General features: G+C 48.4%; 1 protein-coding gene across 1 annotated transcript in view; it reads right to left on the reverse strand.

Moving 5' to 3' along the window:
• Positions 1-14,170: 14,170 nt before the first annotated feature.
• Positions 14,171-25,922, reverse strand: part of LOC140214263 (uncharacterized) — a 30,326-nt gene continuing 18,574 nt past the window's right edge. Inside the window, exon 4 of the mRNA XM_072285624.1 lies at positions 14,171-15,219. Within this exon, the coding sequence (XP_072141725.1) occupies positions 15,038-15,219 (182 nt within the window). The 3' untranslated portion in view covers positions 14,171-15,037. The remainder of the gene's footprint in view (positions 15,220-25,922) is intronic.

The raw sequence follows: 25,922 nt of genomic DNA on the forward strand, positions 1-25,922 counted from the left end.
AACGTCTGCTTTCCCGTAGTGGGGACGTATTCTCCGACGATCACTTTCGGCGTTATCATCTACTTTGGGTGAAGCAGTGCTAAATTAGCCAATAAGCTCGCACTGAGCATTATATTGTTTGCTAAACTTTACACATGTTTGCACGTGAGTCAAATGTGGTAGTGAAAAGGCGCGAGCCTATATCGCTCACGCCTTTTCATTTGATTTGGTATAACGCTCACGCCGTTTCACGCGCAATGAAGCCAGGCAGTCTTTAGAAAAGCTAACCCTTGCTACTTCTTTACATAACTTTGTTTTTCATTCCCAAAGGGTACTGGGCAAATGCAAATGGTGATCAAATAGTATTTACGTAAAATATTGATACGTGTACTTATCTTTATCGGGCGACCAGGTTTCGCCGCTTAACAAATGCAATCGCACAGCGCGGGACGCGCCTGCATGTATCCGACGTTTCTGGAAAGTTATCGATGCTTCTACCCGGCTGTCTGTTGTCGCCGAACCTTGTGTTATCTGATTTCATCGCGTAGCGCGAATGGTGTAGAACTTTGTGGAAAGCACGCGGGTCCAAACGATTAGTCTGGAACATTCGACGACTGCTCTATAAAAGCCGACGCGCTTGACCCGCTGAGCAGATTTTCGACGATCGCCGAGCGTGTTCGCCGCTATCGTTGCGCTATAAGTGTAGCCTGTTTTGTGGGCACAGGTTCGCCCAATAAAAGTTAGTTTTCTTGTTCACAGTATTGCTACTGTGTTCTTTCTTCAACGTCACCACCACGTGACATCTGGTGGAGGTGCTTGTGCGTTCATGTGCCGAACGCCACCGCAAAGCCGCGATCCAAGCCCGAAGCCCGAGGACAAAACCGACACCGCCCAAGACCAGCGTGCTAGCCGCAGACTGCAAGGCCTGCCCCCAGAGCACGGACTTCTACCTGAGGCGACAAAGAAGATCGTGGTCAAGACAACCTCAATGGCTGCCCCAGCGTCCCCCGTTATCCTACAACAACCCCGGGACCCACCGACCTTCCATGGAGCAGCGACTGAAGACCCGGAATCTTGGCTGGAGACCTACGAGCGAATCGCGACACTCAACAACTGGGACTCCGACGACAAGCTGCGGCATGTCTACTTCGCCTTAGAAGACGCCGCCAGAACGTGGTTTGAGAACAGGGAGTCGACCTTGACTACGTGGGACCTGTTCCGTAGCGGCTTCCTGTGCACCTTTACAAGTGTCGTGCGCAAGGAAAGGGCCGAAGCTATGCTGGACGCCCGAGTGCAGCTACCAAACGAGAACGTTGCCATCTTTACGGAAGAAATGACCCGTCTGTTCCGCCACGCCGACCCGGATATGGCCGAGGAAAAGAAAGTTCGCCTACTCATGCGTGGTGTGAAGGAGGAACTTTTCGCCGGGATGGTAAGAAGCCCACCGAAGACCGTCGAAGAGTTTCTTCGTGAGGCGACGAACATCGAGAAGACACTCGAAATGCGGAACCGGCAATTCAACCGCCGTACAAGCTCTACCCCCTACGCAGGAATTCAATCACTGGCCACGGACGATCTGCGCGAGACCATCAGGGCCATTGTGCGCGAAGAACTGCGCAAGGTCTTGCCTTCGTCGCAGCCTCAAGTGGCTTCGATCGCCGACATCGTAAAAGAAGACGTGCACCGATCGCTTGGAGTTCCTGAGGTGCAACCAGAACCACCGCAGCCTCAGCCGCAAGCGATGAGCTACGCCGCCGTCGCCCGCCGTCAAGGTCCCTTTCCACTACCGCGCCAGGGCCCCGTAACGCCGCAATTCCGTCGACCACCACCGCCGCCGCCAGCACGCCCACCCGTTGCCCAGCGCAGCTACCCGAGGAAGACTGACGTTTGGCGCGCTCCTGACCACCGCCCGCTCTGCTACCACTGCGGAGAGGCAGGTCACGTCTACCGACGATGCCCATACCGAGAGATGGGACTGCGAGGTTTCGCCGTTAACGCGCCGCGTCCACAGCTTGGAGAGCGCCCACGTGACATCGCCGACTACCTCGCCGCTACTCAATGGAGCTCTCGACGACCGTCGCGTTCGCCATCACCAGGCCGCTACCTGTCGCCGCAGCGCCGACCATACAGTGGCCCAGCCCGGGGCCGGTCAGCGAGCCCATATCCGGAAAACTAAAAGCAGCAACCGATAGAGGTGCGGTTGCTGTTCGTCGAACTGACGAAGATCCTCCGCCGCCGACGAAAGCGCCGAAGAAACCATCTCGACGACATAATGACGACGCGCCACCGTCCCGAGGAAGTCAGGAAGCCAAGACTGCACCGACGAAAGACGACTTCACGACGCGACGTACTAGCTTCAATTCAACACGACGCAGCCGTGATCCGACGCCAAGACCCAACTGCAACGCAAGACAAAGAACCACCGACCTCGACGTGCTTCTAGACGGCCACGCAGTCACCGCCTTAATCGACACAGGCGCCGATTTCTCAGTCATGAGTGGACACATCGCCGTCCAGATGAAGAAGGTTAAGACTGCATGGGAAGGCCCTCAAATTCGGACCGCTGGAGGACACCTCATAACGCCGACTGGAATGTGCACGGCAAGAATTACCATTCACGACCGGACTTACCCTGTCACCTTCGTTATCCTCCAACAGTGTTCACGAGACGTCATTCTCGGTATGGACTTCCTGGACCAACACGGCGCAATCATCAACCTGAAGTCGAAGTCAATAACGCTGTCGGAAGATAAAGCGATAGCGCCGGAGACCCCTCGTAGTCACCACGCCTTGAATGTGCTCGAAGACCAAGTGAGCATCCCGCCCCGCTCCAGCATTGTTATTTCGGTCGGCACCGAAATACCCGCTGACGTAGAAGGCGTCATCGAAGGCGACCAACGTCTACTGCTAGACCGTGAAATTTGCGTCGCAAGAGGGATCGCTCGACTGCATGGAGGGAAAACTGAAGTGTTGCTGACAAACTTCGGCCAGGAGTTCAAGCACCTCAACAAGGGCACGACGATCGCGTACATCGAGGAAATTCTGGAAACAAGTAATGCGTTTGTCCTCTCGGATTCCGCCGCATCTACCCCGACGACCATGGTTCCCGAACCAGACTACGACATTAATCCAAGTCTCCCAGTGATTAAGCAACAGCAGCTCAGAAGTCTGCTCCGACGATACAAAAGCTGCTTTTCGACGACATCGAGGATTCGACAAACACCAGTCGCCAAGCATCGCATAATCACCGAGGAGTACGCTCGACCACTCCGCCAAAGCCCTTACCGAGTTTCGCCGCGAGAACGCGAAGCTATAAGAGAACAAGTCGACGAAATGCTGCGCGACGACATCATCCAGCCGTCGAAAAGCCCATGGGCATCCCCTGTTGTCCTGGTGAAGAAAAAGGACGGAACCCTACGTTTCTGCGTCGATTATCGTCGTCTGAACAAGATCACGAAGAAGGACGTATACCCCCTTCCACGGATAGACGACGCATTGGATCGGCTCTGCAACGCTAAGTACTTCTCCTCGATGGACCTCAAGTCTGGCTATTGGCAAATAGAAGTCGACGAAAGAGATCGCGAAAAGACCGCCTTCATCACCCCAGACGGCCTCTACGAGTTCAAGGTTATGCCATTTGGACTGTGCTCGGCGCCTGCAACGTTCCAGCGCGGGATGGACACGGTTTTAGCGGGATTGAAATGGCAGACCTGTCTCGTTTACTTGGATGACGTCGTTGTATTCGCCGGAAATTTCGACGATCACCTTAGGCGGCTTGCCACAGTACTAGAGGCCATCAAGTCATCAGGGCTCACTCTGAAGCCAGAAAAATGCCGCTTCGCTTACGACGAGCTTCTGTTCCTAGGCCACGTCATCAGTAAATCCGGAGTACGTCCCGACCCCCAGAAAACAGCTGCCATCGCAAAGTTCCCGCAGCCCACCGACAAGAAGGCAGTGCGTAGATTCCTTGGCATGTGTGCCTACTACAGGCGCTTTGTCAAGGACTTTTCACGCATCGCCGAGCCGTTGACACGTCTAACTAAATGTGATGTTGAGTTCAAGTGGGAAACGCCGCAGGCCGACGCATTTGAAGAACTCAAACGACGCATGCAGTCGCCGCCGGTACTTGCGCACTTCGACGAGTACGCCGACACAGAAATCCATACTGACGCCAGTAGCCTAGGCCTCGGTGCCGTTCTAGTCCAGAGGAGAAACGGAGTCGAACAGGTGATAGCTTACGCTAGCCGGTCGCTGTCAAAAGCGGAAGGCAACTATTCTACAACCGAAAAGGAATGCCTCGCCATCGTTTGGGCTACAGCTAAATTTCGCCCTTATCTTTATGGCAGGCCATTCAAAGTCGTCAGTGACCAGCACGCGTTGTGTTGGCTAGCGAGTATAAAGGATCCTTCAGGACGACTGGCACGGTGGAGCCTCAGACTACAAGAATACGACATCACTGTAACCTACAAGTCAGGACGAAAACTTTCCGATGCCGATTGCCTATCACGCGCCCCCATTGACCCGCCGCCGCAAGATGACGAAGATGACGCCTTCCTTGGCATGATAAGCGCGGAAGACTTCGCTGAACAGCAACGGGCAGACCCGGAGCTAAAAGGCCTGGTGGAATATTTGGAAGGGCACACCGACGTTGTCCCCAGGGCATTTAAGCGCGGATTATCTTCCTTCACGCTTCAAAACAATCTCCTCGTGAAGAAGAACTTTTCACCAGTCCGCGCCAACTACCTTCTTGTTGTCCCGTCAGGACTTCGTCCAGAAGTATTGCACGCCCTACATGACGATCCGACCGCTGGACACCTCGGTTTTTCCCGGACACTATCGAGGATACAAGAAAAGTATTATTGGCCGCGCCTGACCGCCGACGTCGCCCGTTATGTCAGAACATGCCGAGACTGTCAGCGACGCAAGACACCGCCGACAAGGCCAGCCGGATTACTACAGCCAATCGAGCCTCCTTGCCGACCATTCCAGCAGATCGGGATGGACTTGCTGGGACCCTTTCCGACGTCAACAACCGAAAATAAGTGGATCGTCGTGGCGACAGACTACCTCACCCGCTTCGCTGAAACTAAAGCACTGCCGAAAGGTAGCGCAGCCGAAGTGGCGAAATTCTTTGTCGAAAACATCCTGCTTCGACATGGCGCCCCAGAAGTCCTCATCACCGACAGAGGAACGGCCTTTACAGCGGAGCTCACCCAAGCCATTCTGAAATACAGTAAGACAAGGCACAGGAGAACCACGGCCTACCACCCGCAGACGAATGGTCTTACGGAGCGGCTGAATAAGACCCTCGCCGACATGCTAGCGATGTACGTCGACGTCGAACACAAGACCTGGGATGCCGTCCTGCCGTACGTAACATTCGCTTACAACACGGCGGTGCAAGAAACAACACATATCACGCCGTTTAAGCTGGTTTACGGCAGGAACCCGACGACGACGCTCGACGCCACGCTGCCCCACGTCACTGACGAAGAGAATGTTGACGTCGCTAGCTATCTCCAGCGAGCCGAAGAAGCCCGACAGCTCGCCCGCCTACGGATCAAGAACCAACAGAGGACCGACAGCCGACACTACAACCTCCGACGACGCTTTGTTGAGTACCAGCCCGGCGACCGTGTTTGGGTTTGGACCCCGATACGCCGACGAGGACTCAGTGAGAAACTACTCCGACGCTATTTCGGACCCTACAAGATCATCCGACGTATTGGCGCTCTGGACTATGAGGTCGTGCCAGACGGCATTTCGCATTCACAGCGGCGCCGCGCACGATCTGAAGTGGTCCACGTGGTGCGCCTTAAACCCTTTTACGGACGCTGACGAACTTCGTCATTTTGTTCTTTTCTTTGCTACGAGTGCTTTTGTTTATTGCCTTCGTTTGTTTGCAGCATCGGGTCGATGCTTTTTAAGAGGGGGGTATTGATACGTGTACTTATCTTTATCGGGCGACCACGTTTCGCCGCTTAACAAATGCAATCGCACAGCGCGGGACGCGCCTGCATGTATCCGACGTTTCTGGAAAGTTATCGATGCTTCTACCCGGCTGTCTGTTGTCGCCGAACCTTGTGTTATCTGATTTCATCGCGTAGCGCGAATGGTGTAGAACTTTGTGGAAAGCACGCGGGTCCAAACGATTAGTCTGGAACATTCGACGACTGCTCTATAAAAGCCGACGCGCTTGACCCGCTGAGCAGATTTTCGACGATCGCCGAGCGTGTTCGCCGCTATCGTTGCGCTATAAGTGTAGCCTGTTTTGTGGGCACAGGTTCGCCCAATAAAAGTTAGTTTTCTTGTTCACAGTATTGCTACTGTGTTCTTTCTTCAACGTCACCACCACGTGACAATATCCGCAGCGTATGTGTTTGTAGGGACTTCTGCTTCTTTTGCTATTGTAAAATGCTAGCCTTCTTTCTTTCTTTGCAAAATACGTTTCGCTATCCTCTACGTAGCTTAATCGAGCACTAAGGTATGACATCGTAACGATTTTATCTCTAGACGCGTAATAGTAAATCTGGGCGAAAAGAAGTACCAAACCTGAAGTCTCTGCCAAATTGCTACCTCCTTTTAGATCAGCCTGAAAATATTGAGAATATTATGCAAAAAGTAGCATTTACACGAGCACGTACGTATGGATCATGTCGGTATACCAGACACGCATGAGGGAAGGGGGCGGCTTCGAATCCACCAGCAAGTGCGTACTTTGCACGTCCGCGCACGGTTCCGTGCACCATATCCCGAATGCAATCTGCAGAAAGCTCATACCTTTGTGCGTGCAGTGTTCTCTACGCTCATTTTGCATTGAAGTGATACAGAGCACGAAGGTCACTGCACTCGCTTCTGCTGCCACACTTCTTCACGCCAGCGTTTTCACTGCGGGTGTCCGCGGTAGTCGTGTGTGACATGTTCGTGTTTGCATGTGCGCGCTGATGCCATGCTGGTTATGTTAGTTAGTAAACAAATGTTTCCAAGTTTAAGCGGGCGATAAAACTGCTATCCTTTCTTCGCATAGCTGTCGACTAATTTGCTATCGCAATTGATGCTTTGCTTACCCAGCGAAACTGCAAGTTTTTTCTGAAGAGCATTGTTTAGCTGGTGTATAAATACACGTAAATTTAATGGCACGCACGAATACTTGAATTGCTTATTTTTTCCAAGATATTTTGCTAGGCCAACAATGTTGAGCTGCCAGGTAAAGGGTTATATAGCGCTCTACAAAATGCCTTGCTGCAGGGCTGGGTCGGTCCCAAAGGATGGGTCCCAAGCCCAGTTCTTCGCGGCGCCACATTTCCACAAACCCGAGTGAGCCAATCACAGGCGCTGAAGGTGTTACGAGGGCGGTGAGATCAATGCTGTCGCTGGCAACAACGACTGAAACAGGCGGGAATTCTCGGTGGCTCCCGAGGCATCTCGAGAGAGGGAGAGAACTCTCGCGCTCCCGCCGCTTTCGGCGACCGCGAACGCGCTGTGGTGGGGCCTGCGGAACGCGGGGCGCGTTTTTAAGCGCGCTGCCTTGCGCCAGGTGGCTTTGCTTGCGCGCGCTTATTTCCACAAGTGAGGACGTACCTTAAGTCTGCAGCCAATGTTTATCTATTCTATCTGCGGCAGAGGGAAACGTTGGCAGAAACAGATGGGAGGGGAGACATACTTTCCGTCAGAATGCGCATTTTTGTTGTCGGGCATTTGACACCTTGTGAACACTGATATTAGGACCAGAAACACGGAAGGGGGAACGGAAAGCTAACCTCGTGTGACGTGCAGCGTAAACCTAGACACAAAGGAGTGATTAATGCTCCGCCTCCTTTGTCATCCTTGCCACAAAGGTTGATAAAAGAAATAACGATGATGGAAGCCGAGAACGGTGTGCTAGCTTTCACCCTCAAGCACCATGCCTGTTGTACTGCCGCCTCTTTGAGCCGATTTTACAAGTGTACCCTTTTGTCGAATGACGCCCAACCACATGATAGCTGGAGAGGAGGCCCAAAAGGTGGTGTTGAGCAGTCGGTGGGCATTGCAATGTCAAGCTCACTTGTGTGCCGTTTGTACTCGCTCATCAGCGGTATGCGTTAGTTGCCACATATTGGCACGTAGCACCGACTTGCAAGCTCCAGTGCGATGGCGCTTCTATTACTGATGGAATTTAAAGAAATTAACGAGTTTCTAGTAGCTTATTCTAGTGGCGGATTCACTGGTTTTTGAATAGACAATGAATGTAATTAATATTCAGTGCCGAAGGAAGCGTGTTATGTTAATGCATTTTTGCTTGTGTTTCTGTTTTGGTGTGTGGGCTGTTGATATTTTGTTTTCTTTCCCCATAGACACATATTTCCTGATCAGCAAACTTCTCTTTCGTCGCAGAAAGTGCAGCAACTTCTTGAATAATTCTGAACACTTTATCAGGTTGTCAATCAATTGTACGATTTCCTTTAGCGCCGCCTCTTATTACAAGTCTGCTTATTTCGCATGTAAACAGATCAGGGCGGCGCGATCCAATCAGGCACGTTCCCTGCCTTTTGTCGCGTCGCCCAAAGGTTTTCTGTTAGGAATCCATTTGTTAAATGAATCAAGAAAGAAATGAATAAAGAAAGGATGTCTTATTCATGGCGCTTTATGGCCACACTTGCTCCTTGCACCCGAAAACACCACATTCATCATCATCATGTATACAAACGTGATAACTCTGTCTTTTGTTTTATTTCAAAATTCCAAAAAGCAATACATCGTCAGAGTTCATTAAGAATTATGTTCGCCCTAAATCCGTGGCTCGCACACCAGCGCACAAATGTTGCCGCGTAGATTGGTAATTCTGGACACGGGAGGAATTAAATTGAATTCCTTGATTCTGCATGCCCAAACCTAGATTTAGTTATGAAACATAGCGTAGTCTGGGACTGCAGAATAATTATGCCCATATTGAGCTCTTTACCACGTGCCTGATGTACGGCACGTGGCCAATTTTTCATTGGCCCACACACTTAGAAATACTCAAACACAGAGTGCACCCTTACAAAAATTACTTTAGACTGTCTACAGAAAGTCTATAGACTTTTTATAGAAGACCTTGCCTTTCTATAGATTTGTACTTTTGTTGATACAATGTCTATAGAATGTCTATAGAAGAAAGTCGATAAAGTTTCTACTTCTTTTTGTCTATTCGAAGTATATAGACGGTCTATAGAAAAAAGCCGATAAGGTGTTCGTTTCTTTTTTGTCTACTTCCCCTCTATAGACTAGCTATAGACGAAAGTCGATACAGTCTCTATTAATTTTTGTCTATCATTTGTCTATAGACTTTCTATAGGCGAAAGTCCGCAAGGTGTAGAAAGCCTAGAGACGGTGTAGAGAAAGAAGTTATATGGTGTATATTTCTTCTTGTGTATTCCCATGGGCCGGTACAAAAAAGGTCCGCCGCTGGGAATGGACATGTTGACTTCGCATTTACAGGCGTGATTCGGCCTAAATATATACGGGAAAAGACTTTCTGATTCACCCTCGTATAAACGTTGGGTCGCCTTTTGTTCATTGTGTATTCACTAAATGCGTCACGACTGGCAATAGCTCCCGAGTAGCCTGAGTACTACTCCTCAAAGAAAAACAAACAATAATAAACACATGTTCGTGTCTACGTCTTTTGGCTGGGCGAGGACTTTACTTAAACTTTCTTTGACGGTTTTGTGTCAGTACATCACGGATCACTGCGGCGCCTCTTCTGTGTTCGAATATTAGCACTTTAGCGTCAACATAGTGGCGCCCTCTATCGTCTCTTTTTGGCAGATAGGCTTTGCGCCTTCATTCGAGTAGCCCAAATGCCCGATCTTTTCTTGCTTCTATTTCATGCTTAGCACAAACTGCGCATGCGGGATCATTCAGCAACGTTCTGTCTCAGAAAACGCGAGTACTCCAGAGCGCGAACATCAGGCATGACTGAACAAAGGAGCGGTGGACACACGCCTTCCGCATTAACCTTCATCGACGAAGCAACCCCGGGTACAAGCCGTGAATACGGTGAGGATGCCTTAGGAACTTCCGACGATTACCTTACGTGAGTATTCCCGTTCGTGAAATTCTTGTTGCATATTGTCAGCCGCAGAAACAACCTGGAATACAGACTTGAACAACTATACTTTTGTTTCCACATTGGAGTTGGCGTTTTCGAGGACAACTTACAGGCAGCGTGGCTTCAATGAGAACCCCAGGTGGTGAAGATTAATACCGCGATCCCTCCCAGAGGCCATCATCGCGAGATCGACATTTTGATAAATGAAACACAAGGACATAAATAAATAGAACAGTACGTCGCACTTCCTTTGGCGGTCGAGTTAGCATAGTCCAGGAGCCTCACCAAATATCGCACAAGTAGTAGAATTTGCTCAAAACGCAAGAGATATGTGACCAAGTGGGCTCACTTCTTGTGAAATTTTTGCTGTTACTTGTTTTTCACGAAATACAAAAGGTACGCTTGAAGAGAAACGCCCTTTTTCTTTGAAGTGAAGACTGTATTCATTTATACGGCATGTTCGGGTAAATAGGAAAGTACAACCGGGACGCCGCGACGGCCGCGTCAGTTTGGCGCAACTGCGAATGGCCGCGTTGGCAGAGCGTGAGAACGTAATCGTTAAATGGCGAAGACAGTTACCGCCCACCAATCTTAAGATGCATAGTCGCAGTCTAGCAGAGCTATTCCGGACGTGGCTGGGCGACCGATTCGGCCGACTGGCAACGCCCCTGTACGAGAGCTACTATAACGTAGCCAAACCTAACATACCGTTGCGTTACTTAAAGCACAATTTTAAGCTCTCGCGCGCTGTGAACGCACGTCGCTCATGGCGCGGCCGTTGTGTCGCAATTTGTTGACTAGCATGACGCGTGATGAACACCTCGGAGGGATGGCAGTACGTAATAATCTCGGGATCTTGTAGCTTACCACCTTCTTAACTTGGTTCTAGCATCATCCTTTGCTTTCTTATATTTCATCTTTAATGTCAAGATTTAAAAAAATTGCGTAATTTAAGATTATGCCGTTTGCCCTGGGCCGATCAGAAAGTGATCATTTTGACAAAATTATACATCACGGGTACAACCTTCATTAAAGAAGCAGGAGTTCCCTTGTTCCAAATTCTGTTTACCGAAAACATTCTTCGGATATATTCTGGCGTAATTTGGAGCTAAGTCAAAGGCCAATATGTGTGTCTCATTCCAGGTATATTGACGAGTACATCAATGACGAGTTGAAGGCGTCGAACCGCCATACCGGAAAAGGACAAAGGGAAGGAGGGAGAGGTAGGAGAGAGTGAAAGGGTGATTGTCGCCGGCGACTCAAACCTGGCTGGGCGCTCAAAACCAATTGTGGAGAGGGTGAAAGGCGAGAAAAGAGTGGCGGTAGGGACATTTCCAGGGTGTATGCTGGGTTCTGTCATGGAACAAGCGAATGAAAAGCTCGCCGGATATCGCCACGTGCGCAACCTTGTCATAGCAGCAGGTGGGCTAAATGACGTCCTAAACAGGAAAGGGCCAGTACTAGCCCAGCGCTTGGCAAAGGGGGTGGACGATTTGCGCCAGCTATCCCCTCAGGAGCAGATCGTGGTGTGCAGGGTGCCGGAGGTGCCTGTACGTCACAGTCACGTACAAAGAGCTGTGGTGACTGCCAATGAGGCAATATGGAAAATGAGCCGCGAGATAGGCTTCGAGGTTGTCGAAGTAAACAGAGAAGTGAGAAGTTGTGGTGGTTTTAAAAGGGACGGGATCCACTTCAATTAAAGGCTGGCACGAGAAGTGGGCTGGCGACTTGGTGGTCGCGCTGTTGCTTTTCTAGGGGGCCCGCGGGCGTTCAGGAGGTCAGAGTAGAGAGTAATGAAGAAGGTGCCCTAGGGGAACATCAGAAGAGCATCGCCGTCGATAACTGAAAAAGGAGGAAAGCAAGAAAAAGAGCTCGCCATGCAATAGGCTACATAATCATGCAGGGCGGCAGGAGAAAGGAAAAGTGGGCAGAGATTGAGGAGCAGTTACATACAGAACAAACAGGGGTGTATGCGGTTACAGAAACGCACCTTAGAGACTCAGAAGGGCCGCCAGTATTGAGAATTATGTTTGGGAAGGGTGCAACAGAACTAAGTCGGAAAGAAATAGAGGGGGACTCGGAATCCTCATCCATCAGGGAGCCAAATGGAAAAGAGTAAATTCACAATTTCAAGAGCACCTTTGGTTATCAGGTACAATGAGTGGGAAAGAAACTTGGCTGGGCGTTACGTATTTGTGGACCGGAAAAAATTGCACAGAGAAGAATAAAGAGTTAGTGGAATGCATAAGCGCTGATATTAAGGGTTTCGGGAGTGGTGCTGAAATTGTCCTATTAGGTGACATGAATGCCCACATACAGGATTTAGATGGCTATACCGACAATAACTGGAAGTCAATTATAGACCTTTGTGAGCAACATAACCTCGTTGTCGTGAATACAGGGCCTAAGTGTGAAGGAGAGATCACGTGGGAAGTGGGAAACCGGCAATCGACCATTGATTACTGTCTGATGACAGAAGGAATTCATGATAAGTTTAGAGAAATGGTCATCGATGAGGAAGGGTTTACCTGCATAGGGAGTGACCATAAACGCATCATTTTGAAAATGAAATATGTAGTTGGGAAAGAGCAAGGAGAGCAAAATGGCCAGTCCGAATTTTAACTCCGAACAAATAGCAAATATAGTCACCAGAGTTGAGGAAGAACTTGGCAAATAGCCAAGTAAAGAGTGGGAATATGGTGAGATTCTAAGTGTATTAACGACAGAAATACGGAAAGAGAAACAATATGTTCGTTGGGAAGGAAAAGAGAAACCGAAAAGCTGGTGGAACAAGGAGATACGAGAAGCGATCGCCGAACGAAGAAAATCATCTCAAGAGCACAGACAGGCAAAGAAGGCGCAGTTGCTGCAGGCTGAAGTAAGCAGTAAATGGGAAATATACTGGGAGTAAAAGTCTATGGTTCGAATACTGGTGCAAGCAAAATTAAAAAGGGAAAGTGAACGTTGGTTATCAGAAATACGTGACAAAAAGAAGGCCGCACCTAGAATATTTTGGAGCCACATAAAATTATTAGGCAGGAAGTCAACAGCAATACAACATCATATTCTAGACGAAGTTGAAAACAGACTGGAAGGGGAAGCGGCAATAAATTACATCCAAAAAGTAACAGCCGAAACTTTTCGAGGCAATGACGAGGTTGTATTTGAAGACAAAATGAGCATGAAAGAGACCCAAGTGGAAAAGGAGCTGCTGCTGACAAATTTAAACTGGAAGAACGCGGAAGAGAAAATTCCTAAGCGCACAGCCACAGGGCTAGACGAGGTTCCCGTTATGCTGAATAATGAACTAGGCCAAAAAGTAAGGAAGCTCTGGTGAAAGCAGTGGAAAAAACTTTAAAAGATAGACGAATAACAGACAGTTGGCGACAAAGTAGAATGAATTTAATTTGTAAAGGTAAGGGGGAGAAGGACAGAATTCGCTCGTATAGACCGTTGACCATTACATCGGTAATATGCAGGCTAGCAATGCAGGCAATCAAATTAAAGCTTCAAGCATGGACAGAGAATAATGGCATTTTGGGAGAGCTTCAGAATGGCTTCAGAATAGGTAGGGGTTTGGATGATAACTTGTTTGTTCATACTCAGTGTATTGAAATATCAAAAGCAGAAAGCAGACTGTTGTATGTGGCCTTTTTAGACATTACAGGAGCCTACGACAACGTAGACCGCAGCATTTTGTGGGATATTCTGGAAGGGGAAGGCTTAGGTAACGATTGTATACAGCTTTTGAGAGAGGTTTACCTAGAAAATACCGTTTGCGTTGAATGGGAAGGGATGATGAGCGAGGAGAAAGTTCATATCAACAAGGGACTGAGGCAGGGGTGCCCTTTATCCCCGCTGCTGTTTGTGATCCTGATAACCAAGAGACGTTAAGAGTATTGGTGTAAGCAGGAAAGAAATTGATACGACCTGATTCAATGCATGTCTACGTGGCGATACAAGGCAGATGGAGATGCTTTGAAAAAAAAATGATTATCGAGATTTACGCAAAAACACCTGAATGAAAGCACGTACAGTACACCTGATCAAATCAAGCACGCTTGGTGACTGTCTCCACGCCGTTATGAAGGGGATGCGAGTAAAGCATCATCATTAATGTCCATTCATTAGCCACTGCAATGTTTTATTTGATCAATAGTTACATGCACGAGCTAAGCCAACTAGAGTAGCGGTTCTTCCGCTTTGAGCATCACGTTTTTCCAGGCAGAGTCTGGAGCTTCCACCATCGAACAAATGCGTACCATTTTTAGCAGTTTTGTTTGTACAATGCAGGGTGCTAAAAGTATTAATAACGCTACCAGCAAAGCTCGAGAATATTAGGGCGGCACGTATCACTCAACTTCACTATTAAGAACTCCGCTGTAAGTATCCTGACTACAATTTCTTCCAAGAAACATATCTCACTATTTTGTTCAATCCAGGAGGCATGCAAATTTATTTTTACTATGGCTAAAGGATGGCGAAGAACGGGTGCGCTCTTCTGAGAAAACCTCAGCGCTGGCGCACAGTATTCCTCGAGATAACCACTGTAACAACTTTATTGGCAGGCATTTGTCAGCCGTAGTCAGAATGAATAAGGTTAGCCCAGTTTTGTTTGTCAAAAAGTTAGCTCACAGCTGGAACAGTTGAGGCCCAGACCGCAAATTCTTCTGCGAAAGCACACGACGGATCTTGGCGTCAGGGTGACATCCAGAGAAGTCACTCCTCCAGGGTGAATATCCGGCTGTAGCGATGCCGATGCCACCGTCACGGGCGATGGTGCATCCCGGCGTGCTCGACCAATTTCGTGGCGCGTGCTGCCGTGCTAAGGAGACCCTTCGACGGCTTCTCAGTCCTGCGAACCGATGTGCCATACAAGCATGTGGTTCTTGAGGCCATCTTTTCTATAAAATGTTTTTTTGCACAAGCCGCACTCAAAAGATGTTTCGCCGTGCAAAAGTAAATGCCTCCTGAGGGTCTCTGTGCTCACAAACAATTTACCACACTCGGAGCAGTTGTGCTTTTTTCCGAGCGAGTGGTCAGCGGTGTGCTTTTGAAAGGCCTCCGTGTCGGTGAAACCAAACCGACACACGTGGCACTCTTGGTTTCTGTTGGCAGCCTGGTTGTCTGGCTGTTGCCGCGCTGCTTCCCTGGTTTCTCCGCGAACTCTGCGAGAGAAGAGATTGGGAGAGCACTTCATTAGTTAAACTTTTCTGTAATGAGCCCTAATTTTGGATGGTGGAGTTGGTTGCAGAAAAAACCTACTCCTCTCGAGTGCTACCACCTTTGCAAAGGACATTTTCATGTTACAACGCCGACGCTTTCCGATGACGGGTTTAGCGCCTAGGAACAATCGCCTTGTTCACCGAAATTTAATAGAGAAAGTTTCAAAAGCGCGTTCTCGCTTGGAGCCATGGAGCGGTTTGACGATGCTAAGAAGCAACGAGGCGAAAGAAAGCCAGAGGTGTGTGCTGCACGACAGCAGAAATTGCAAATCCCCGTAATTTACCTTATCGTTGTTTTGCCTTGACGGTGATGAAAGAGACCCGAGCGCACATCGACCAGCCGCAAAACAGTCTTTATGATGTGAACCTGTGCCCACAATTATGGGTTAGGGACGTGAACACGCATGGATCGTCGAAGTCTGGTGTCGTGTTCAAGCGTGTCGGCTATTTATGCATGTGCATGAGTAACGCAAGGGTCCACCGAAATCGCTGGTGCTCGCGTGCCTTCCAGAGTTCGTATCACGCATGAAATTAGAATACACACACACGCACACGCACACCTACCCCCCCAACCACAGAAACCTTACACTACAGACAGAGTCAACGATAATATTCGAGAAAGTCCCAATGCATGCAGGCGCGCTTTGCGTTGAGCGATACCCTTTAGTTGTTAGTGGGGCAGAAAACGTCGCCCGAAAAAGGCATAAAGTAGCAAAAAAGAGGGTGTGTTTCTCAACACAGTGCTTTCCCATGTTTCTGTACCTGCGAAGGGGGAGTACAGCCAAAGCCAGTTCTACATCTTTCCTTTTCCCGCAATATGTCAGCATTGTGCTCTCCCGGCAAAACGGGAGCCACTAAACTCAACACGAAAAAATACGTACACTGTGTTCTTTGGAAGCCTGGCAAAACTTTCTGGAAATATGGCGTGCTCAAGATCCGTGCGATTTTCAATAAAGAGATGTAGCGGCAACGGTAGACTTCGGGAAGCAGGTAATGTGTTTCTTTTTGCTTCGCTAATTCGGTAAAACAATTATTAATCGGTTGAATCAAAGCAGTTACGCTGCTACTGACAATGACATTTCTTGCCGCTTGCTCCCCGATCTCCTCTCCGCTGAAGATAGCAAGAAAAATCCATGCACTGCATCAAGCCGGAAGAGATGGTTTCTAGTTTTTTGCTAGGAAACTGATACTTGGCTTCTGATGACCAAGAAAGCACGCGCGTAAGAAACGCCAGCTGTTTCATTCCTCTCGCGTCTGCGTTTATTAAAACACTGAGGGGTTTACGAGCCAAAACGACGACGTGATTATGGGTCACGCCGTAGTGGGGGGCTTCGGATTAATTTTGACAACCTGGAGGTCTTGAACGTGTGCTCATTGCAGGAGCGTTTTTCCATTGAGCATCCGTCGAAAAGTTGTCAACGCTGAAGGTATGCGATCCCTCGTCCTCGAGCTTAGTGACCGTAGTAACCGTAGTAAACATCTGTGCTTCAGGTATTTTTAGTTCCCTGTATATATAAGGTTGAAAAAAGATCGTTTTGAAGCAAAGCGTCTAAAACAAGCGCCTACACATTTATACCTCTAACGGGGTACTGACAAGATCTTTTAGACGATTCATCTTTTTTTTTCTTGCTTTTGAGGTCCTAGAGATTGAAACGTTCGAAAACATTCTAGAAAATCTTAAAGAACAGGCTTGTAATAATTTTTATTAGGATTTAGAGGAACATCAATTCGATTTAGCGCAAGAAATAACCACTCAAAAATGTCATGCCAGTACTACTTTCAAGCAAGTATCATCGATGGGCGTCATACATTCGTCATCAAATCATACCTTTAGCCTTTGTTTCACGAGTGTAGCTGAACCATAAACATCACGTGGCGTAGCAAATGTGCGGATACTGCACTTTTAAGCAAACTTTAACAATCGAACAAGCCACAGCCTATAAACTTTTCCTTCGGTGCCCAAGAAAACTGCACAGGCATTCTTCTTGCAAAGCAAAAAGAGCTAGAATTGATTTGTGCTTATACAGAAGAGGAAATCTTTCGCCCGCTGCGTAGTCGTAGACGGACCAAACTATGCTAGACATTAACGGGAACACGTTTGCCGCAAGCTCAGAGGAAGACTGGTAAAAAGGGCAATGATCACGAACTGCGCCTCTTAAGACTGCTAAGCCCCCCATTTACCTGACTGAGTTTTAAAACAATTACTTATGTCACATAGAATAGCTTTAGTCATTGAGCTGATTTACTCCCAGACGCAAGCGTCAATTTCACGAGCCGACATCGAGAGCCGACGCAGCCAAAAAACGTTCCGCACATGCACGTGAATTAACATTAGCTCAATGCAATTCATTGGAATTCCCAAGGGCAGGCCTTCATACCCTGGACCCTAATTTTCAGCTCCGTATTCCGCCCGCCCTTCCACGACGTAACTGCACCCTTCGAATCCGTCTATGGCTTGGAGTAGCATTTTGAAAGGTGTACTCCTTTCTTTTGGCGATGGCCAACAGCCCACTCTGTGACTTCGGTGGGATCAATGGCACAACCACACACCTTTGGAACAGCCCCCGTTTCGACCCCCCAAGATCAGTCCCCTAAGCAACCCTACACCAACTGGACAAGCGCCCACTAATGGAAGACATACTTGGAAACTGGGCTAAATCAAGATCCTTGCGATCCGCCGTAAAGGTGCAGCTAAGTTGCTTAAAATACATGGGACTGCGACAAATTGTGACTGTACACTGTGTGACGTAGGATTGAACGGTGACACGGCGTAACATTAGGAACGCCTTCTCAAACTGCGTTACTGTGCCTAAAGGAACAATTCTGTGTCATATGTATGTGTGTGTGTTTTTTTTATTTTTCTCGCTCTCACTTATGGCATCATTATGCCGCTCCATCGACACAGGGTAGCCAGCCGAATATAATCTGATTAACCTTCTCGTCTTTCCTTGGCCTTTCTCTGTCTCTGCAGAAGCAATCAAAATTTATTTATGACTATTTAACAAAGAGTTCTAATTATTATTAATTAATACTTGACGGCACATATTGCAATGCAAAAATTGCATCCGGTGCGTTATCAAGGCGTATCCACTTCGAACGAACTTTCATGATGTAACTAGATCCAATATATTGATCCGCGGGATTATCGATGAAATACATTTTCGTCCCAGTTATGTTTGTGCTTCATCGTCGAAGAATCTTCCTAAGAAAAGTAAATCTAACAGCAGTGCGTTTTTACCGCAAGTTTGACGCTGCATACCTCGAATGCAGTGCAGTTTGATGTGTCATCACATATTAGAACGACCATCTTTTTGTAATCGAATAACCTCGAACTGAGAGCCATTTTTCCAATACGGATAAATTTTTATCTAACGTCGCACCCAGATCAGCGTAGGCAAATTGACGCTTATGGGCGCGAACATTTGTCGGCTCGCGTGGATGCGCATATATGAGGTGGAAAATAACGACTGGGCCATTTGTATTTAGGCAAATATGCATAGAGCATGAGCGACCTTCTTGAAGCCTGTATGAAGGTAAGCTTTCACGGCGGGGCTATAAGACATATTCTGCAAAGCTTGTAGCAGCGCAACAATTATGCACTTGCTCGACAAAATCAGAAAGACACGGAACCCCCAACCACACGACATGTAGATTACATTGTAACCGAGATTGGCCAAGTTCACTGCACGACTATTCCGCGTTCAGACAAAGTTAATATTGCTCGTCGTGGCGGCTTCGTGAATGTGCCACTGCGCTGCTAAGCCAAAGGTGGCGTGATCAAAAACCGGCTGCTGCGCCCGCATTTCGATTGGGACCTGATAAAACCCGTGTTTCGTGGGGTTCATGTTAAGAACCCCTTGTTGTCGAAAGTGATCCCAAGCCGCCCGCTACGACGAGCCTGATATCACATCGTGCTTTCGGCGCGTAAACCCCCAAATATTAACTGAAGTGTAGGTGATCCCAAGCCGCCCACTACAACGAGCCTGATAATCACATCGTGCTTTCGACGCGTAAACCCCCAAATATTAACTGAAGTGTAGGCTTAGTATTGGCGTAAGTGCAAGAGTGGCCAACCATACGTGTCAATAAATTAACCGGCTAAGCGCACGAAACCCTAAGGCATAGAAAGCTTCGTTTCTTCAAAAGAATAAGAGAATCAAGAGCCTGCGCTTGATGCGTAGAGGATATTAGGTAGGGCGTGTTCATTGACTGAGTAATTTCTCAGGCGCTAGAGCCGGTATAACTGCCGATGTGCTCGGGCTACCTGCAAGCCAATTCGACATTGCAAATATCTCTTTTGTGAGCCGTGTTCATCAACACATCAGCAGCAGCCACGGTGAGTAAAACCCATGAGAGCTCGGCTACAAATGTTTACCGTAAAAGAAACTAAATGGTTGGCACTCTGCATGCAACAACTTCTTAGTTTTGACATTATTCGAAGTAAATGTTCAATGGAAGCTCACCTGCCATGGTTTAGATCAGTGGCTGCACTGCTTGTACCCTGGTCCACTTTGCAACTGCCACTCGACATCGTAAATTTGGGTTTCTTTCTGTTTCTTTGCCGGCCATGGTCGCCCGTCCCGTGCGGTCAATGCAACCGGTTATTTCCCAGGACAGGACAGCGCAGGGGCGGTCATACTTCACGCAATCTACGAGGGCGTGCCATGACGCATTACTAAACCCTCTTCCCAAATCGGCACCTGTTGTCGAGACGTGGCACTGCGTATGCGCCTCCATTCTAGCTTGCGTGCCTAACGCTACGTAGCTCTGGATTTATCAAAAGGTGTTAAAGCGCAGTTTGGCACGTGTTCGCATATCCCGGCAAATTTTCATCACGACCTTTATATCCATTTTTAACAATACTCGAGCGTAGCATGCAGTGGTCGATGATGAAAGGCTAAGATACCTCCTGTACAAGCTGTACCTTTTTTCGCATAATAAGTATGCAAATCTAACACACGTGATCGAATAAACGTGAAAGGAAGCATTTTGAAAGCGGCTAATAAATACTCTTTAACTAACCGTGATGCGTAAACTTTTGCTTTCCTTCGTCTTCTGCAACATGTTATTTATGCAGTATATATGCTTATCCGCCGCAGAGGTAACCGCATTATTCTCTAGAAATTTCTGTGTTTATGCACCGCACCGCTCCCAAGCTATGCCGAAATTCAAACTGCCAATAAGGCCTATGCCGAGAGCGAGACGTCGCACTGATGTCGCGATGACGAAGGTGATGTATAATGCATGTCGAGAGGAGAATGGTTATGACGTTTAAGTAATCTGCACCTCTTGTGTCCCGATTGCAGATAACCATTCTGGAGGATTCGCCATAAATAGGCATACGCCCAGTGGCTAAACCTATGAAAATAATGTATATCATGGCTTGTGGTCGCCCTAATCCACTTCTATATTAACACTTAACATTTGATGCACAGAGGCCAGTGCGTCAAGTCGACGTCTGGTACTTAAATTTGTACTGTTCAGTTGAACCACACGCAAGCTCATACACACAATGGTTAACGGTCAAAGAGAAGCTCGTGAAAGAGAAGTTTCCGGTTATGCTGTACAGGATTCCTTGCGCTGGTTGTGAACACGTGTACATAGGTGAAACGGGCCCTTTCAGATAAGATTAATAACAACACAACTATGATGTCAACATCAAGTACCTGGCAACGAACGCGTTAGTTGAAAACCCAGTGTCCACGCACCATGGCATCGACAGGGATGGCGGGAAAATAATTTTCAAAGAAAAGAACCAGACCGCAAGGCTGAATACCTTCATTTCTAGACGACGCCATAGACGCTCAATCGCCACTCAGGCAATCTGCCCCCGACACAGACCCGATGTTCACGTCACATAATGAAACCTATATAATCAAACTTCATTTCTTTCCCTTCATTGTGATCGAGGCTCCCACAGTGGCGCCAAAACGTCTTTTATGCGATAGATGTCATACGAACACTCCAAACGCATTTCCGCCGTCGGTGTCGCCGGGACGTTCCGTAGCAAGTCTAAGGGAGATGGCACCGTCACACCGTGCCCACCGCTGTATGTGCAAGTGAAAGTGTACGATACAAGCAGACGATCGCGGGTCAATCTCGCCCGCGAAAGAACAGACGAAAGCGGGCAGCAGCCGTCGCGCGTGGGGCATCCAATGTTGCGAGGCACTGGAGGAAGGGGAAGGAGAGGGAGGTGGGTGCAAATTGGGCGGCGTTCTACTCCGGCGGCAACTGCGCCTGTGGCGGCTTCACGCTGTCGCAGGCCGTATCTAGAGTTGTATTTCCTTAGGAGGACACCACTCTAGGGGGCAAAGTCTAGGTGCCTCGGTGGCTCGCAGCTTTGTGGGGGCTGTGTGTTCTTGGAGCTCACTTTTCGTTGAAGCGATATACAGCACAAATGTCACTTCGCTCGCCGCGGCTGCCGCGTTTCCTGAAGCGAGCGTTTTAACAGCGGCTTTCCGCGGTCATCGAGTGATGACCGCGGAAAGCCGCTGTCATGCATGGTCACGCGTGACACCATGTTTGGTATTTTAAATGGTGTGCCTATGTTTACAAATTTTTACGGCCGCTAAAGCCGAAATTCTTACTTCGTATAGCTGTTTAATAATTTACTATTGCAGTCGATGCTTGCCTTTCCGGTCAAAACGGTTCCTTTATTTCATTTTGATTGCAACGATTTCTTTGCGTTAGATATTTCCAGCCATGAGTTTTCCCGAACAGACAGTTTTCGGTCGAAGCATGGATTTCATTCCTCTACTTTCCTGATAGCGCACCGGGGTTATATAAACCCGTTCATCACTGGTACTGTTATTCGGTGCACATACAAACATAACTTCCCATATATATATATATATATATATATATATATATATATATATATATATATATAGTGTGTGTGTGTGTGTGTGCGTGTGTGTGTGTGTGTGTGTAATAATTTGCACGTAATTAAAAGAGAACGCATATTTAATTGTGAATAAAGGTGTAGCTCGCACCCTTACACTCAGAAAAGGTGCGAGTTCAGCTAACTTGCACTTTTACTAAATTTTGAGGGTGTAATTTATTTTACGATAGATACGAAGCTGTGCTCTCGAGACACCTCAGGCCAGCGAAGCGGGATGGCTAATAGCTGCCAGGCTGGTGTTTACGCGGCTCAGCAGCATTTTCACTTGTCAAGAGGCTCCATAATGATGCCCCCGTATATTTATTGAATACTGTCTGAGGAGACGAAGACGAAATGTCTCTGAGCCAGGACGCTACTTTTCTAGCTCAGCAGTTTTCTCCTTATTTCTGCGTACATACTTGGAGAGCCGGCAGGTTTCGTGGCGCGGATGCAAGTGGACATGCCTGTGCCTCAGCCGGGAATGGCAACTTCAGCGGCGGCATCGTCTAGGAAGTGGACCGGCCTCCACAGCGAACCGACGGCGATGACGCCAGCTTCTACTCGCTCAACAGTGAGGACTTCTCAGATGTCGCCTTCGAGGTTGTGCGGAGCCGCAAGGCGAAACGAAGGCACACCACCAGGGCATCCATGTCTTCGAGCACGCTAACAGTAGGACCAACTCAGAATACCACAGTCATTACGATTCTATTTGTACCAGAACTCGCTAACAACAAGCTGAGGCGTCTCAACAGACAGTCTGCATCGGTGCAACTTGAAGCGGTCGCGCCAAATCAGGTAACAAATGTTACAGTCAACACACGAAAAAAGAATGTGCTGGCTTTCGGCGTCACACATGAGACTTGGCTGAGAAATTTGACTAAAGTTACAGAACTAGATGGCGTTAAGCTCCGCTCGTACATCCCCCAGAACAGCGCTTCCACTACTGGTGTCATCTACGACGTGGACGTCTCCATCTCCAGCGCTGAATTGCTGATTCTAGTGAAGCCTGCAGTTGATGGCGTCGCTGTAATACATGTGTATCGCCTCGGCACATCCCGCTGCGTGAAAATTATTCTCAAGGGTTAAACTCTCTCTTCGCTTGACAAGGTTGGCCATATTAGACACTTTATGCGACCATTCATCCCAAGGCCACTGCAATGCCGAAATTGTATGAGGCTGGGACACGTGAGCGCCGTGTGGGAGAACGCGAGAATTTGCTGACGCTGCAGCGAGCCACAATTCTCAAAAGCACCAATTGCACTGGGTCCCACGATGTTTCCTCGAAGCACTGCCCCAATATGAAGAAGAAAAAGGCGACCTTGAAGCAGATGGCGAGAGACCATTCGTCTCGTCGGGAAGCTGTTGCGGCCGATAGAAAGCGACGCTCCCGAGGCCATCGGATTTCAAAGAACGCCGATGCCTCTGTCAAGGGTAGGACCCATCTGACAGCACCTCCTCCTCTGCCCCCTACCCCTGGCGCAATTTATTCTAAATACAATACAACTACAATTCATACAAATACAATACAATTCATTCTAAACAATACAACCTGGTCTGCACTACTAAAGCAGCGGCCAAAGCCAGAGCAACAGCGGAAGTCACAACTGAAGCCACAGCCGATGCCACAGCCGATGCCACAGCCGATGCCAGTTTGTAGCACAGCCGAGGCCGCAGCCGGAGGCGTTGCCACACCCGATGCCACAGCAGGAGCCGGAGCCACGTCAACTGATACAGCTGCGCACGGCTGTGTAGCGCACAGCGTGGGTTCCTGACAAATTGCCCGAAGAAGACCGGCAAGTGGTTATGGTGCTCCGATCTCCTGATGAATACTTTTGGAATGCTCTTAACTAACCTACACACTCCGTCAGCGCGAAGTGCAATGCATGTGCTTGGTGCTCTCAGTTCAGTACTTGCAACTCTTGAGTAAGCATCATGGCTCGTCCGCATTATTCTATTCGCACTGAAGTCAGAACGGCTGAGGCTTAGCTTAACAATATACTGCCACGCACTGCAACCTTCTTCTCAGACCCACCTGCTCCTTTGTCTTCCCTGGCGGCTTCAACGTGGATCACCAGCTATGAAGCACCAAGATTAACTTCAGAGAGAAGAATGACGGCAACCTAACGTATCGGCGGAGCACTTGTTTGGACTTGACTGATTTCCAGGCGGTTTGCTGCGTTCACAGACAGTATTCCCTAAATCCCGCTTTCCTCTTTCCGTTCCCCCTTTCCCTTCCCCCAGTGTAGCGTAGCGATCCGGACGCTCGTCTGGTTGACCACCCTGCCTTTCCTCCCTTTGCTATCTCTATCTTCACTCTCTCTCTCTCTTTGTCTGAGGAGCTTCATGGTACCGCTAGAATCGTTCATACCATTTCTATGCTTCACCTTTCCGAACAAACTACAACAAAGTATTTGGTCAACTGTCTTGTCAAGCGCAGCTTTGGCTTAATGATTCTTGTAAAAAGCAATTTCCAATTGTCTCAAAATATAAGACTGAATTTTCTTTTAATGCGATGGAAAGATTTAAAAAATTAAATTGTGGGGTTTTAAGTGTCAAAAGCACTTTCCGATTATGAGGCACGCCGTAGTGGAGGACTCCGGAAATTTCGACCACCTGGGATTCTTTAACGTGCACATAAGTCTAAGTACACGGGTGTTTTCGCATTTCGCCCCCATTGGAATGCGGCCGCCGTGGCCGGGATTCAATCCCGCGACCTCGTGAGGAATGGAAAGAATTTGTGTCTTGGTTAAGCTTACCATCTGATGAGACAACTCTCCAATATAGAAAATTACTTGGATTGCGCATATCGTGCAAGCGCCGATTTGCTAGATAAGACAATGCTGGAAGCTGCGCACAAAGGTTGAGCATTGTGCTGCAACGTTCCTGGACGCGCGTTCCCAAAGTCTAAGGGTTTACATGCCAGAACCATGATTTCATTATCAGCCACGGCATACTTCCAGCCCAATTTCCACCATCAAAATGCTTTTTAGTGTGCAGTTCTGTCCACGCACTACACAAGCCTTTCATCCATTCCGCCTTCTTCTCGATGCGGTCGCCTTCGTCAAGATAGCACCCGCGTAATCGAGCTCCGCAACACCACTGTTGCTGAACTGCTGCAGTGCCTGAAGAAGGTGTGGTAATAACAGTTGGGTACGACGTAATGTAGTGACGCTGAACGTGAGGCAGCTGCTGCTGCACAACAGAACGAGTGTGTTTACAGCGTTTTTCGCCGGGGCAGGGATACGATCCCGCGACCACATGCTTTGCAGCACTACGCCGTAGACATTAAGCAACCACGCCGGGACAATGTTTCTGCTGAGCTGCAGTGTGTATTGAGCCGGACTGAGCAGAACGGAGGGTAAGCCTCAAGCTGAAACATTTCAAACAAGAGAAACGTTCCCAGGAAGTTAGACGCACGAGGCGATGTAATGTAGTCGATCAAGTAGTGTGGCTTCTGGAAAGCTTTCGGCAAGGAGATTTGATTTAGACCTGGCAGTAACTTACAAAGACAATCCTTCTTGTTGAAACGTTCGCTCAATTAGCATCCCTCGTTCGACTACTCGTCATTTGGACGTTTTATTATGCATTATTTACCATGAAGCTTACCAGATACCAACGTTTCACGTCGATCTCAACTCGTTCACCGTCAAGGTTATATCTGAAGACGGCAAAGGAAATTCGTTTAGTCTTTCCCACAAGGCACCCCTCCCCCCCCCCCCCCCACACCCCTTTCATCAGCGCCCGTCCAGACGTCGACGCAGCCTGG

Source organism: Dermacentor andersoni, chromosome 11 (genome assembly GCF_023375885.2).
Source record: "Dermacentor andersoni chromosome 11, qqDerAnde1_hic_scaffold, whole genome shotgun sequence".
NCBI classification, from domain to species: Eukaryota; Metazoa; Arthropoda; class Arachnida; order Ixodida; family Ixodidae; genus Dermacentor; species Dermacentor andersoni.